This window comes from Drosophila nasuta, chromosome 3 (genome assembly GCF_023558535.2).
Source record: "Drosophila nasuta strain 15112-1781.00 chromosome 3, ASM2355853v1, whole genome shotgun sequence".
NCBI classification, from domain to species: Eukaryota; Metazoa; Arthropoda; class Insecta; order Diptera; family Drosophilidae; genus Drosophila; species Drosophila nasuta.
The window spans coordinates 27,115,246-27,132,159 of record NC_083457.1 but is presented as its reverse complement, the minus strand read 5'-3'; the positions used below and the strand labels follow the sequence as shown (position 1 = coordinate 27,132,159).

Sequence of the window (16,914 nt, the reverse complement as noted above, 5' to 3'; positions counted from 1 at the left end):
CTGGTGGTGGTTGTCGTTGTAGTTGTGGTTCAGTGGCACGCCGCTTTGTTGGTGGTGGTTTTTCTAGTGAACTTTGCCTGGAGACTATACATGTGTATGCGCATACGTGTATGTGTACAATTCCATATCATGTGAGCAAAGCAAATGAACACAAAAAAAAAAAGAAATGAATGATCAAAACGTGCGCACAACGAGCAAAATTTTCCTTAAGAAAAGCCCGCGCGCATTACGTAAAAGTCGCGCGCAATTTTCTCGCATAAAAAAGATAAAAACAGATGAGAGAAGAGAGCTGCTGCAAAGAAAAGAATCAACCAGGAACTTGAATGACACATTTTTGAATCGACCGACAAATTACGCAACTTGCAAATGGCGCAGAGTAAATGGAAAAGAAAAAGCGTTGCCATCTCGCTTTAACAGCGACACAGAAAAAAAACGTACATATTTTATTCTCTTCCCGACAAGTTTGAATGGCCTTTGCATGTGCTTTTTATTATCGGATGACGGCAAGTCTGAAAAAATATATACGTGTGTGTATGTATGTATGTACTCGACTACATATTATTGCTGCTTCACCTAAATTCGAAAGAGAAAAAAAAAAGCTTCGAGAGCAACGTCATAATTTATGAAACACCAAGCAACAACACACACACATCTACACGCATGCATACATACGCGAATTCTAACGAAGCGAAAGCGTTTTGTTTCGTTCACTCGTTTGCCTCGCGCACTTCTGGCTCGCTCTTTCGTTCGTTGAGTTGGCTTTTTCGTCAAGTTTTGCTCTCGGCGTTTGCTTTGTGTTTGCTCGCGCCATTTGTCGCTGCACAGCGAACAAAGTTGGCCGCGTTTTTTCCTCGTACCGCAAGCTTTTCGGGGAAGCGTTACACAAATCTAATGGAATTTTTTTCTTGCTGCTTGCGCGTGTGTTTGTTTTACAAGTTTTTACACACGAACTGCTGCTGCTGCTACAATTTTATCAATATTTGTAGCGTAAGCAGTTGGTTATTTATATTATCAACGTACTGCAACCTATGTGGGAGCGAGACGGGGACTTACTGTGCTTTTTATATAGTCAGTCTTTTTCTCTCTCCTATACAAATTGCGGGCGTATCAACATGTTAGATCTCGTCGTCCTGGAATTGTGTTTATTCGTAATAGTATATTTAAAAAAGTGTTTACTTTTAAGAATAGAATATGTTTGTAATATCTATCTCTCATTATGAAATTTAAATAAAAATGGTTTCTTTTTTATGCAGCAGCAGCCAATATGAAATGTTTTCTTTCCTTCTTTATTACACATTTTATCATTCCCTCACAAACCACAAATATAACACACACAAGGATAGTGGCGGCACACGCATTTGTACGCACTCATATTTCTAGCTCTGTCGCACGCACACCCTTTTATCATCAAATGTGTACGCTTTTTCTTCTCTCCGCGAATGAGTGAACGAGAGGAGAGAGGCGACAACGAAAGCGTTGCGACTATGAGCAGAACAAACGGCAGTCGCTTTTGTTGTTGTCTTGTTGCTAAGTCAGTCGCATGTACGTGTATGTGTGTATGTATGTAGGAATGAAACTGTACTGTGGGTAGAAATAATACTTTTTCTAGTTTTGGAAAGAGAGCAACAAATAGGTCGCTCTCCACACACATGTACATGAATATGCAGATGTATGGGTGTTCATGTGTGATAGTGGTGATTTTGTAGCGTGGAAGAAAGTTGATTAAGAAATCAAATTGTGAAACAGTTTACATAGGGAAGGCAAGAAAAAAGCTCTTTTACAAGTCAATGCGGAATATACATGATGTTAACACCTGACGCCAATTAGCGAAATGCTGCTAAGCAAGTAGAAACTAATTCAAATTAGAAATTGAATCATTTGATTTCGATGGAAAGCGGCAATCTTTCAATTTACAAAATAAACAAGTTCTACACGTTGCTCGCACACATGCACACATAACTGACAGGTGAGAGACACTGTGTGTGAGTGCTGGGAATTTCGGGGTGCTTTAAAAATGTACATGCATACACTAATGTGTGTGTGTGTGCGGATGATGCGGCCAACGGAGCGAACAGCAAGCGATGAGATCGTTGGATCATGTGGCCAAGTGTATCGAAAACACAGGCACAGATGAACGGATGTATAACTGCATGTGTGTGTGTGTGTACAATAGATAATGACATGCAGTCATAGTCATAGTCATACACCGCCCCCAAATCGCAATACTCCTCTGAGACGTTCACATGAACGTCAAAAATGTTGTTGATTTTTTCGCAGCAATTAAAAGTGACTCAAGAGATGCAGTCGCTTGTGTTAGATATTTTCGTTGTTGTATCCAAATTTTTGCTGATGTATTTTCCTGTTGAAAATTCATTTAAAATTATAGAATTCACTCAGTCGGAACATTTCATAGGAAGATTAACGAAAATAATACATAATAATAATATAATATTAATCTATAATAATATAATTAGTGATTTCTATAATTTTTAAAAAAATCTTCAAAAGGAAAATGAAAATAATATCTTTAATAATATAATAATAATATCTTGAAGCAGTTCAATTACCAGCTTAGAGATTTAACAACTAATAGTTTAAACCTCAATAAAAAATTGCAGTTTAATAAAACTTGCCAACCTCGCTACAAAATGTATCGATAAGATATTGCAAAGTTTCTCAGCTTAGCCAGTCAAAGATCAAATCTAGCAAATGTTTTTTTAATTGTTAGCAACTGGGATTATGTATATGAATTTTCAAGTACGAAGTTTATTTCTCATGCAATATACAAGTGTATTTGTATTATTAGCCAACTTTGCACTTGAGCAAAAGCAAAAAAAAGAGAGGGAGAACAAGTTGCCATGAAATCACGTACATTTTGTTCAACTACTATTTCAGTAGACTTCAGTCATGTATAATTAATAGACATTGCAATACGTATGTATGTATAAGTGTTTTGCATTCAAACTTGGAGTTTGCAACAAAAAACAAAAAATCATACAAAGCTGTGAGATTACGAGCCTGGGATCGAGGCTTTGGGGCTTGGGGCTGGGTCTCAGAGACTGGGGCTGGGGCTGGGGCTGCGACTACAGCGAAGTTGCTCAAACGCATGCAGCTGACCTTGAAGCGCAGCAACTTTAGTTAGACGACAGCTTGTGAACAAAATACAAACAGACGGACAGAGAGACAAATGAGCAAACAGACAGTTGGACTAACGGACAGATCGGCGTCTATATAAGCAACAATATATATGTGTATATATGTGGACGTGTTTATGTGGCGAGCGACTCGCTTGTTACTCATTAGCAAGCCGCGCTTGCGACTGACTCCAAGCGTACATTCATTCTACAGATGACGCCATTTTTGTATCTTTTGACGGCTCTTTAGCGCTAGATATGTAAATATATCGCCAATCGTGAAACGTGTTCCAATGACGACAACTCCAATGAACCATGACACATGTGAAGCAGTGCTCCCCCTCCCTCTTTCTTGCTGCTCGCCGCCCACACACATACACATAATAAAGCAAGTCCAACTCTTGAAGGCCCTCTAGCTAGCGAGTCTAGAGTCGAAGTGGAAGAGTCTTCAAGTTCCTCAGCGAGAAGTTTTTGGTTTCTCTCTTGCATAAGCAGTATTTGTATACCCGGTACTTAGGGGGTAAAAGTGTATTATGAGGCGAAGAGAATTGTCAATAGCTTAAGCAGGCATATTGAATTCCATAAAGAATCTGATATCTTGTTCTTTTATTATTTTTTAGCATATTTGTCTTGCTTTATCATTATAAATTCTTCTAATATAATAAGGACAAATTTAGCATATTATTTTATTTTACTTTTTGACCAGATAATCTAATCTTACTGCACAAAGTAAAAAAAGTTTTTAAAAAGATCCCTCTTTCTATTCTAGAATGTTCGTATAGTATTTATATACTAACAGATAATTTCCTTATTTATTTTATGTTTATATTATATATTATATTTTGTGTGCGAATTATATTAGAGAGAGTTATATAATATTTAATAACATTGAATATAAACTGTTAGTAATAAATTTATAATTAGTGTAACTCAAAATGCAGACTAGTTCCAAATTTAATAAATTTGTATCTATTAGGAATATTAAATTTAAAGAATATTGTATTATCGAAATTTGTTTTCACAGGTATTTGGCAGTCGAATACATTCGAAAATGAATTTGAATATTTGTTTTTGAGTTGTGGGCTTCCTAATAAACTCAAGGCTCGCATTTGATCTTTGAACGTGGGCCTCGGATAACACGACGCTGTAATTATAATCCTGCTTTTTGTGCTCTCTGCTTTCTTAACCCAAAACGTAGTTTTCGCAGTGTATCTCGTATCTGTAGCTGTAGCTTTGACTGTAGCTGTAGCTTAGGCCTGTAGCTTTATCTTGTAGTTTCTATTCTCTGTGCAAACGCTCACATTTTGGCATTTAATAAGAAGTTGGCCTTGAAGCAACGAGTTGTGTGTGTGTGTGTGTGTGTGTGTGTGTGTGTGTGTGTTTTGTGTTCGCTTGATTTCATGAGGCAAAAGCTTGTTGCTTTGTTGCTTGGCTGGGGGATCGTATACTTGAACGAATATCTACACACATAAGTAGAATAAACATAGCGTCTAGACTATGATAAATGGGATTAGAACTGTAGACGCTAGCAACCAGTTAGATTCAACTAACGGACTGTATCTCGTTCTTTTTTGATACAAAAAAAAATTTCAACTGAATAAGCATTGCCTTAATTGATTACTAACATAAATTGTCAATTTCAATTCAAAAGCTGTCTACTTATTCCAATCGATTATTCAACTCGAAACTTGATTTGATTTCAATCGCTTTTCAAAATGATCGACTTATTAATTTTCACATCAACTCTAGTCGCCTAGTTTGCTGTAGCTTTTTCTGATTTGTTAATCATCACTTCGCATCTATAGTAGATAATTAAAAAGTTCAAAATTTTAATCTCTGGCAAAGATCATTTTATTCTGCTTTATGGTATACTTTTAGGCATGCTAGACACATTGGAATCTTCGCATTTTCTTTATCGTCCCCAGATTTCAACAACATCCTTGATACCGTAGCCGCGCTTCGAGGTGAATTGAATGGTGGCGCCCTTAGAGCCTGGACCGCCTGCAACCAGCACAGCAGTAGCTCCATTGCTCGACTTCTTATCGGTAACCTTAATAGCCGTAATTGTCAAAGCATTCAGGTCATTCTGCAAAGGCAAAAGAATGTAATTAAATAAACTAAAAAAAAAACGAATTCATAAATATACGCAAACAAGAATGTCTAACAAATGAAGTTGAAGTTTTTAGAAATAGAATTTATAGTAAAAGCAAATACCTGATAAACGTAAGTAAAGCAAGAAAGATAGATTAGACTATGATCGACTGTGAGATACTGTGAATCACTGTTATTAATTATACCGAAAAAATACTGAATTACACCGAAGTGTGAATTTGGTATTTTAATATACTGTGAAAATACATTTACTGTGATGGACTATGATATACTGTGCCATCAATTATTGAAAAATACTGAAATATACCGAATTGTATATTTGATATTTTAATATACTGTACAAAATTATATTTCTTATAGTATTTGATATCAAAGTGTTCAATCGGACCCACGGACAATACTATATCGTTTCGAATGCAGACACTGATTAAGAATATATATAATTTAGGAGTGTAAGATTTCTTCTTATTTCTGTAATTTATCCTTTAGGGAGGGGATAAACACTTTAAACGAGTAAGAAACTCTTCAGCACCAAAAGATCTACTCACGCTTTGCTTGAAGACGTATTTCTTGGTCTGCACCAAGCCAACGAAGAAGGCCTTGGAGACGGTGTCCTTAGCCAGCTTGTAATCGTTGTCACCAATCTCGCCCCACAGATAATCGTTGCCGGCATAGACCGTGCTTAGCAAGGCACAGCACAGGACAAGGCCCAGCAAGGTAGCAGCGCTGATTGATTTAGCCATTTCTTGAAATATTTTGATGGACAACAGAACTCTTGGAGAACTATAGCTCATCACAGTTTGCGGTTGCCCTTTTATTGCGAAAAGACACCGACTGATAAACCGAAGCACTCGAGTAAGCCTTCAAATGCCACACGTGTTGTTGTTACTTGTTATTTTTGTGATATCAATACTTTTCCTTACACTTTTATTAATTATTTGAACCAACGTGTTGTGCAATACATTGCCACTTTATCGAAATCACAATATCTGCCTTAATTCCAAAAGGCACCCCCGCAGTATTGATAAAAAAAAACAAGTAAGACTGCTACAGTCGAGTGTGCTCGACTGTTAAATACCCGCTACCCATTTTGAACAGTGCAGTATTATTTTTAAAATATTCCAAATGAATATATCGCAAAAATACTAAAATTCATCGAAAGCTATATTTAGTATATTGATATAGTACTTCATTTAAAATATACCATCAAGTACTAAGCATACCGAATTGTCATCCAAAGCAGCTGAGACCCTTTTGCAGCAGGCGTTGTTTGCCACAAATAAAACTGGTACATATATTTCCTGAATTCACAAATTTATAATACTCTTCTACACTATTGGTAGAAGGTATATTGATAAACATTCCTCTTTCCTATAAATAGTCCACTCAACAATAGTTGTTAAACTTAATTGAGCAAAGAAATGTTATAGCCCAATATCTTGAAGTTGCTAAAATTAGTTATCACACAGATTACATTTGTTATGATTTAAACACATTAATAGATCTTTGAAGACGTCAATAAAGTGAGTGCAACATTTTACAATGTCATAATCTTAAAATATCCAGAGAAAAGCAGTATATACCAGAAATTTAAAAATCTAGGAGAAAATGAAAAGAAAGAAATACAATAATTAAAATATTTTTAAATAACTAAATAAAGTATGAAATAAGAAACAGCGTTATATTTTTTAAATATTCAATGAAGAGGATAATTTACCTGAAATTATAAAGATTTTAAGAAAAGGAAAGGAATAGATCAAACTGCAAATACATTATACATTTAAATCAATAAAAGTAAAATGGGAAGTAAAATAAAAATTTTTATTTTTATTTATTTGAAATTATGTTAGCTATTATTTCTAATTTAAAGTTTCTATTTATTTTGCCATTTAAATATAATATAAAAACGAACAACCATTCATCGATTTAATTAACATAAATATGAAAGTTTTCCGATGATTAAAAGCTGTTGATAATAATTTTATCTAAAGTAAATAAGATCTTATCTTAAATGCGTCAATAGCCGACCAAATGTTTTTATTTCCATCAGCAAGTGAAAATCAAGTAAGCATGAGGGAACTGGGTGAAAAGTAACCGTTTCTGGACATTTTTCAATTCCTATTAAATTAATTAAAATGGCAAAAGGAATAGTTTTGCTTTCAAGGCAACTGCAGTTCTCGCAGTTATGAGGAAACTCCAAGTGTTTATCGGCTGGTTTCAAGCATTAAATGGAATTACCGAATATTATCCCGATGCCCAAACAGGAAGTTTGAAGAGATCGAAGTATATGAAGTTTTACATTATTTTTCACAACCTGCTGACGTTGTCTGGAACATCTTTGCTTTTCAATGATCTACTTGCAAAGAGATCATCTGCAGTATACGCAGTACATTCACATTGGATAACATATGCAGCAATGTTCTATACAATTGTTAAGATCTTAGTTATATTTCTAACACTTCACAGTGTCTTGGTTTAGCAAAAACACATTCGGCGTATCGTAAACAGGCTGCAGAAATTGGATTCGACAAATTTTTCCAGATCAGATCGAATAAAACGTGGAGTCTTGCAGTACATAAAACTGTCAGCGCACTTCTATAACATTATGCTGTACATCAATAAATTTTATTTGCAATGGGATCATTTAACGGTAATCACAGTACTCTTCTATTGCTATGGCATTTGGTGCCACACAAAGGTCTGTGCAATGACATTGCTGTTGTTTGAAATTCTTTGGAAGATTCATCATGTTGGCATCGGATTGCAATCACAACTTGAGACGTTACTAGCTCAAAGAGTTCACATCCTTAAGCTGCGACGCGTCTTCATGCAACATCAGCAATTCATCAATGATTGCAACGAATACTGTGCAAATTTTCCACATTTCTTGGTTTGGTATCCGCTGAAAAGCATCTCCATCGCAATCCTTGGTGCTTATTATCTACTTCGTGAAAAGTTTGCTAATGAAAGTGCACTCTATGTAACAACAATCATATTTATATCTGCATTCACAATGCATTTGATTGCCGAGATCTACGTTATTAACAGTTTGTCTGAAGCTATCGCTGATTTCATCCCGGATACTATAAGTTTGTTGTGGCAATCAAAGCACCAAGATCATCGAATGGAACTTGCAGTGAGCTCATGCCTATCGTCATTTAATGTGCATCTCTTGATAAGTTTCATTATCACGCATTACAGATTACTCAGATGACTTTTCAACTAAGCTGCCACCACACAAAAATTCAGCCGTATGGCATGGTTACATTGAACCAACGTCTATCGTGCTCGATCATGACGGGGATCTTGATCTACACGATTTGTTTAATCCAGAGTGATTATTTTTATTTCTAACTGCAGTGGCAAACCTGGAAGTTCTACTTTTAGTATTTAAATTTTAAGGAAATGAGGCAAATTTTTGTAAGCAAATCGAATCGACAATTTCTTATTTTAACATTGTTTTTCAAGCCAAATAATCTTTGAAAAAATTACTTATTTAAGCTTTGACTAAATAATAAAGTGTTTTATTGTTTTTAACAAAAAAACAATTTGAATTTCAGGAAGCCCAAAGCTACAATCGAGTGTGCTGAATATGGTATATTTTGCACTAAACGGTATATTTTGAATGTAGTACTGTATATTAATTTGGTATACTTTAAATTTGATACCGTACTCTTTGGCTTTCATTCACAATGGGTAGCGGGTAGTTTTCTATTTGTTGTCTTATTCTATGGTATACTTTGAGTGAAGTAGTATACCAATATAATAAATGTAGTTTTTCGTATATATATTCGTATATTTCAATTACAATACCAACTTTGCCTTATAGATATCTTACTTGTTTTAAATCTCAATTAAACGCTGCGAATGTTATAGGTAAGTATAATTAATAGGGCGGGTCAATTTGTTCCTGTCCAAAAAATCGTGAAAATCGTCCCCCATAATCGGAATCTACGAAGAATTCTAAGAAAATTTCACCATGAAACCATGTGTCTAAAATGAATTCCTATTCCGCGCCGTGAAGCTTAAAGATTGCACTATGAGGTACATAAGGTATTTCGAGGTATTTAAGACATTTTAATGTATTTAAAAAAAAAATACGCATTTTCCAATTATGTTGGAGTCAATTCTGATTCATTTTTTTACAACAAATTTTATAATTTTTTTTTTAAATTTATTTAACTTATAATTTTTTTTTTAATTCAACAAAAAAACCAACTAGCCATGTACTGAGCCTCATATAAGAAAGTAGGAGCAATGCGTCTGTAACTTTTTAACGAAGTAAGATATCGGTCTGAAAATTGAAATATATATTCAAAGGCATTTTAAGCAACTAAATAAAAGTGGGCGTGGCATGATAAAAGGCGGAATTTTATTTAATTTTTTATTATAAAGTTTATTTGCTTTCCAACAAGTAGGTAATTTTTGCATTTTTTTGACTTGGAATATAATGTCATCTTATTAGAATCTCAAGTCTTTCTTTGACTCGATTTGAGGAACTTTGGAACGACTTTCTAAAGTCAATGACATAACAGCATCTCGATTCTGTCGTGAGACATGTGTTAACAACTGCACACATCGTTCGGTGCCCTGAATGTGCGATGGAATTGCTGGATCTGGCAGTGGTATTTCATCAGAATTTATGTATTCCAGCAAGTGATCGTGTGGGATGTTTGCAGTAAATGGAGGTTCAAATAAGATGTCGTCATTATCCAAGTCAACTAAATGCATATAATCGGTGCAATCGAAATTAATGCGATTCTTTTTATAAGATCTAAGTTTACTTGGGTCATATAATTTCTCGCGATAATACAAAATTTTATAAATTGCACTTTCGCGAACTGTTTTTCTTTCATCGAAAAGCATTGTTAACAAAATATTTTCTGTATGGGCGAAGAATGCATTGTTTTGGATTGCTTTGTTTACAATTTCTCTTAGATTTTGTGGTAAAAAATTGCGTTGATTGAATAAAATTAAATAAAAGTTTACTGCCATATACCACCGAATTAAAATATTTGACATTAAAATAGATCGGTATATAAACTTTCATAATGACATGTTTTACCGCAAAATTAATTATCATTTAAATAAACTGTTATAAGAGAAACGCAAAAAAAGCTTCGCGAAAGCTTTAATATTATTATATTTCTAAAGCTTATCTTTAGAAAGCTTTTTAATGTAATAATATATTTCTTTGCAAGCAAATAAAATAAAATTCCGCCTTTTATCACGCCACGCCCACTTTTATTTAGTTGCTTAAAATGCCTTTGAATATATATTTCAATTTTCAGACCGATATCTTACTTCGTTAAAAAGTTGCAGACGCATTGCTCCTACTTTCTTATATGAGGCTCAGTACATGGCTAGTTGGTTTTTTTTGTTGAATTAAAAAAAAAATTATAAGTTAAATAAATTTAAAAAAAAAATTATAAAATTTGTTGTAAAAAAATGAATCAGAATTGACTCCAACATAATTGGAAAATGCGTATTTTTTTTTTAAATACATTAAAATGTCTTAAATACCTCGAAATACCTTATGTACCTCATAGTGCAATCTTTAAGCTTCACGGCGCGGAATAGGAATTCATTTTAGACACATGGTTTCATGGTGAAATTTTCTTAGAATTCTTCGTAGATTCCGATTATGGGGGACGATTTTTGCGAAAAAAAATTGACCCGCCCTAATAATTAATGAAACAATTTTCACGGTAGAGAAGTAAGAGAGATCTTGATAACGTGCTTGGCTGTCGCCAAGTTCTTAACTGCAAAGATCTTTCCGCATGTTGAAATTTAAAGTTAAGGGGAGAGTGCTGCCAATGAATGACAGTTGTCGTAACATTAAACTAATTGAAATGGTTAACGAAGGGCTTTTGAGAAGGAAATTCCTTCAGTTGCCGTTGTTATGAATAAGCTCAAAGTGATAATTGCTTACTATCAAGCGATAAATGGGATAATCCAATATTATCCCAATCCGCGAACGGGTCACCTACAGAGATCCAAGTTTCTGAAGATTTATGGAAAAGTTCATAGCCTTATTTCGGTCCTTGGTCTTTCTACGCTATATCTAGATTTCATGTCGGATAATCCAATATTGTTCCCTCAAGTACCTTCAAACTGGATTAGAGCCGGAATCTGGCTATATATTGTTCTATTTTCAATAATTGTACTCTCAATCATTTACTTGGTGGAATTTCAACAATCTTCTATTCGGCGCATCTACAATAAATTAAAGAGTTTGGATTTAATTGAACCAGCAGCAAGTGATCAGCGATATCTATATACTATTCAGTATATAAGGCTACTTCTATTCCTTACACATTTCATATTTCAACTCTATTTTTATTTTTTGCGTTTAAGTGAATCAATTAAGAGGCCGACGCATTTGCTCTATGTATTCTATTACCTTTGGATTGATAATTTACTTTCTGCAATGTCGCTGTTTATGCATGAAATTCTCTGGAAAATCTGTCACTGTAGTGTCGGAATGCATCTTCAACTAAAGCAGTTGCTGGCTACCCACGTTCAGCTTAATAAATTGCGACATCACTTCAAACGACAACAGGATCTTATCAGAGTGTGTTACGAATTTAAAAACACTTTTCGAAACATCCTGCTATGGTATTGTCTGCGAATACTTTGCACCTGTGCTTTAGCGGCATACCTTTTGATTCGTTTACATGCGGAAAATTCACAATCTCCGACATTGTTTATCTGGGAATATTCATTGTTTTGTTTTGCAGAATTCTACTTCATTAACAGCTTGGCTGGATTCGTCGCTGATCTAATTCCGGGTATACTTGCGGTCTTATATCAGTCAAAACCTCAAGATCTTCGAACGGAACGCGCTGTAAGCTTATTATTTCTGTTACTTTTGTTTTTACTTTTGTCTAAATCTTTACTCATTGCAGATTATTTGGATGAAGCTCCAACTCTGTTGTCAAAGCACAGATATTCAACTCTTTGGTGTAGTTATCCTCAACAAACGTTTCTCGTTCATTGTTGCGACAGAGATTGTCCTAAATACGATTTGCATGATACAAAGTGATTATTACTTTTTTAAATAAATTTGTTATCTCTACAAATAATTTGTTAATATTATAGATATATATATGTTTTTTTTATATTCAAATGTAAGTTTCAGAAGTAATATATATTTCGTTCAACAGCAATAAGCAATAAACATATCCTTATCTGTATAAAGTTTACAGTTCCTGTCAACTCTTGACAGTATATGATATGTACCCATTAATAAAATTAATTTGCAAGAAAAACCGACATACCAGTCGATATATTTATTCAGTTGTCGAAGAAGTTGAAAGTGTTTCTCGGTTTGTTTGTGGCAATAAATGGGATTATTAACTATTATCCCGATTCTACCAATGGACGATTAAGGAAATCTCAGCATCTTAGATTTACAGCATAATTTACAGCCTGCTGATAGCATGTGGTACGCCTCTTTTGCTTGTGGGTCTTTTATCGGAGACACCAGCAATTTTAAATAACTTAAATTCGAATTGGCTAAAATACGGTCTCTTCATTAGTATAATCATCCATGCGATGGTTACACTCGCGATCATCTGTAAGCTAATTCATGATTTTATTTTTAATTTATTATCTAACATATTATTTTCCATTTATAGATGAATTTAATCTGCTTGCAACTTAGTTGTCAGAGCACGGAGATTCACGTTTTTGGTGTGACATCATTATCATGACAGAGGTTCTTTTGAACACAATTTATCCAAAACGATTACCACCTTTTCATGTCAACCTAGTATAAGAAAATGCTTACATTGAATTGTGAAATTGAATTGTTTTATATAAATAAGCAAAAATTCACAATTATTATTCATAAATAAAACGACTTGTTCTCAATAAATGCAAAACAAATTGATATTACTATTTAAATATATCAAATTGATATATCAACAAATAAGAAAGTTACAGTCGAGTGTACTCGACTGTGAGATACCCGCTACCCATTTTGAATAAAATAAATATATTTTTCGGTATATTTCCAAAAAATATATACTGCAAAAATACTAAAAATATACCAAATGGTATACTTGTTATATCGATATAGTACCGCATTGAAAATATACCATAGACGGCATAATATACCAGATTGTCAGCCAAAGCAACTAAGACCCCCAGTAAGTAGGCGTTTTTGCCCATACAAAAGTATTTCTTTTATAACTTCGACAATTTTTATCTGATAACAACCAAATTTTCAGGAATCATAACTACTATAGAAGTTATTGTATATACAAAAATTCGCAATGTTATATTTGACATAAAAGCCAGCGTGTGGAACGTTCTGTAAGCTAATTCAAGACTTTATCTCAAATGTAATATCTAACACACGGTTTACCATTTATAGATCAATTTCAATTGCTGGCAACTTAGTTGTCAGAGCACAGATATTTACGTTTTTGGAGTCAACAAACGCTTATGGTCACGATGGAGGTCCATAATTTATATGGTTCAGAGCGACTATCAATTTTTCATGAGAAAATAAAAAAAAAAATGTAATGAGCCACGCGTTTAACTTATAAACATAAATGTGCAATAAGTGAATAGAAAAGTATAAATTGAGTTGTAAATCAATAAATAACATATACTCAGTGCTAAAAGCTAAGAGATTCTTGCTATGGCGCTTTAAGAAGGAAAGCTACAGTCGAGTATGACGTCGTCGTGTTCTTATCATACAGTAGTTTACAGTAACTGTCAACTTTTAACATTAATTGAAGTCATTAAAAAAATAATTTGCTTAAAAGGTGCAACTTGGTAGTCGATATGCCTTCAGTTACCGAAGTTATGAAGAAGTTGAAAGTGTTCATCGGTTTGTTTGAAGCAATGAATGGGATTGTGCAATATTATCCCGATCCTAACACTGGACGATTAAGGAGATCTCAGTGTGTTAGGATTTACAGCATAATTTATTGTCTACTCATAGCATGTGGAATACCTCTTTTGTTTCTGGAATTTTTATCGGGTGATCCAAATATTTTAAAACCTTTAACTTCGAATTGGCTAAGATACGGTCGATTGGTTACGTTAATCATCCATTCAATGGTTACACTCGCCATCATCTATTGCGTGCAATTCCAACAATCTTCAATTCAGGGAATTTATCTAAAACTAGAACTGATGGATCAGTTCGAACCAGGAGCAAAAGATCGGAAACATCTATATACCTTGCTATATATTAAACTGTTATTTGGAATAAGCTCTTTAATAATGCACATCTTCTTCGATATTTTGAGACTTTGTAACTCATATTCTTCATTACAATCGCTTGAGATTGTATACTATTTCTTGACCTGCTCCTTGGTAACTGCAGGTTCCCTGCTAATATACGAAGTTTTATGGTCTATTTGCTACTTGGGTCTTGGAATACAGATGCAACTTAAACAGTTAGTAGCTAAACGAGTTCAGCTACAAGAACTTCAACAACTCTTTAAGCGGCAACTGGATCATATTAATTTGTGTAGCGAATTTTGCCGAATATTCCGAGAAGTCATGGTGTTCTATCTGATCCAAAAGCTCACCACCGGCATCTTGTCTGGTTATTATCTTATTCGTCTTAAACTTACTAAAGAAATCCCCAAATGGCAGCCCTTTAGCATCTTGGGAACCGTCATCATTTCCTTAGCAGATTTTTATATTTTTGGAAACGTGGCCAGAATTGTGGCGGCTTTCATTCCGGATGCTATATTTGTGTTGCGGCAATTAGGACATAAAAGCCAGCGAGTGGAACGTGCTGTAAGCTAATCTATGACTTAGTATCAATTACATTGTCTAACAAATTCTTTATCATTTATAGATCAATTTAATCTGCTTGCAACTTAGTTGCCAGAGCACAGAGATTCACGTTTATGGTGTGTTTACTCTCAACAAACGCCTATGGTTCGTTATCGTGACAGAGGTCTTTTTGAACACACTTAATTTTATCCAAAACGATTACCACCTTTTCATGTGAATCTAATATAAGAAAATGATTACAATGAATTTTCAAACTCGTTTTATATAAATATGCAAAAATCCACAATAATATTCAAAAATAAAACAATTAAGAATGCTCACCTATCTACAATTTCTTCTCAATAAATGCAAAATAATTTGATATTACTATTTAAATATATCAAATTAATATATCAAAAATACTGAAATATAACAAAATATATATTTATATCTGTGTTTTCCATACATTTATACATGCAGATATAACCCTAAAGTTATAATACCCATCTAATATATGGGAAGTGGGTATTAAAAGGAAAGAACTAACTGCAAAAGGCTGAATTGGCAACACCAAATACCATTAAAATATTCTTATCTGTTTTAAGTTTTCAGGAACTGTCAATTCTTGACAGTAGGTGGATCCATTAAAAAAATTAATTTGCTAACAGGAACACATTACAAGTCGATGTATATATTCAGTTGTAGAAGTTATGAAGAAGATTAAAGTGTTCCTCGGGTTTTTCCAAGCATTAAACGGGATTGTTCATTATTATCCCGATCCTGAAACAGGTCGTTTAAAGAGATCTCAGTATCTTAAGCTTTACAGCATAGTTCACAGCCTGCTGATGGCATGTGGTATACCGCTTCTGTTTCTGTCTCTTTTATCAGAGACACCAATTATTATGATTCACTTAACTTCGAATTGGCTCATTTACGGTCGCTGGATTTGTATGATTATCCAAGTTATGGTTATACTTGCAGTTATTTATTGTGCGCAATTCCAACAATCTTCAGTTCAGCGCCTTTATTTAAAACTACAAGTGATGGACGAGATTGAACCAACAGCTAAAAATCGAAATCATCTATATACTTTACTGTATATTAAACTATTTGTCGTTGTTAGCCATTTAATCATACACGCCATATATAATATTTGGATATTGCGACGCTCAAATTCTTCATTACACTCGCTTGCCATTGTATATGGTTTCTTAACCTACTGCTTGTCAGCTGCAAAATCATTTCTTTTATATGGATTTCTATGGAGTATTTGTTACTGTGGATTCGGAATACAGTTTCAGCTTGAACAGTTACTAGCCGGACGAGTCCAGCTCCGAGAACTTAAGGAGATCTTTAAGCGACAACAGGATCTTATTAATTTGTGCAGTGAATTTTGCCGAATATTCCGACACGTGATGTGTCTGGCCCAAAAACTTAGTGTTGGCATCTTTTGTGGCTATTTTCTTTTCCGACTTGAATTAACAGATGGAGTCCCTAGGCGGAAGTCTTTCGGCCTCTTTGGAACAAGCATAAATTCCTTCGCTGAGTTTTATATTATTAACAACCTCGCCAGAACTGTAGCTACTTTCATTCCGGATGCTATATTTGTGTTACGGCAATCAGGACATAAAAGCCAGCGAGTGGAACGTGCTGTAAGCTAATCTATGACTTAGTATCAATTACATTGTCTAACAAATTCTTTATCATTTATAGATCAATTTAATTTGCTTGCAACTAAGTTGCCAGAGCACAGAGATTCACGTTTTTGGCGTGTTTACTCTCAACAAACGCTTATGGTTCGTTGTCATAACAGAGGTTCTCTTGAACATAATTTACATGGTCCAAAACGATTATCATTTTTTCATGTAAACCCAAAAAAGAAAAAATGGATTAAACCCAAAGCGCCACGCATTAAATTCTTTAA

General features: G+C 34.2%; 2 protein-coding genes across 2 annotated transcripts; one reads left to right on the top strand and one right to left on the bottom strand.

The window, feature by feature from the left end:
* Nucleotides 1-4,961: 4,961 nt before the first annotated feature.
* Nucleotides 4,962-6,033, bottom strand: LOC132790171 (uncharacterized). Its single transcript, XM_060798623.1, has 2 exons — nucleotides 5,795-6,033; nucleotides 4,962-5,220 (listed from the first exon to the last, which is right to left on the bottom strand). The coding sequence occupies exons 1-2, from the start codon at nucleotides 5,987-5,989 to the stop codon at nucleotides 5,047-5,049; spliced, it is 369 nt and encodes a 122-aa protein (XP_060654606.1). The 5' UTR covers nucleotides 5,990-6,033; the 3' UTR covers nucleotides 4,962-5,046.
* Nucleotides 6,034-7,431: 1,398 nt separating this feature from the next.
* Nucleotides 7,432-16,859, top strand: LOC132788134 (uncharacterized). The gene is made up of 2 exons (XM_060795455.1): nucleotides 7,432-7,722; nucleotides 16,704-16,859. Exons 1-2 carry the CDS (start codon nucleotides 7,432-7,434, stop codon nucleotides 16,857-16,859), a joined length of 447 nt encoding a protein of 148 aa, XP_060651438.1.
* The last annotated feature ends 55 nt before the right edge of the window (nucleotides 16,860-16,914 follow it).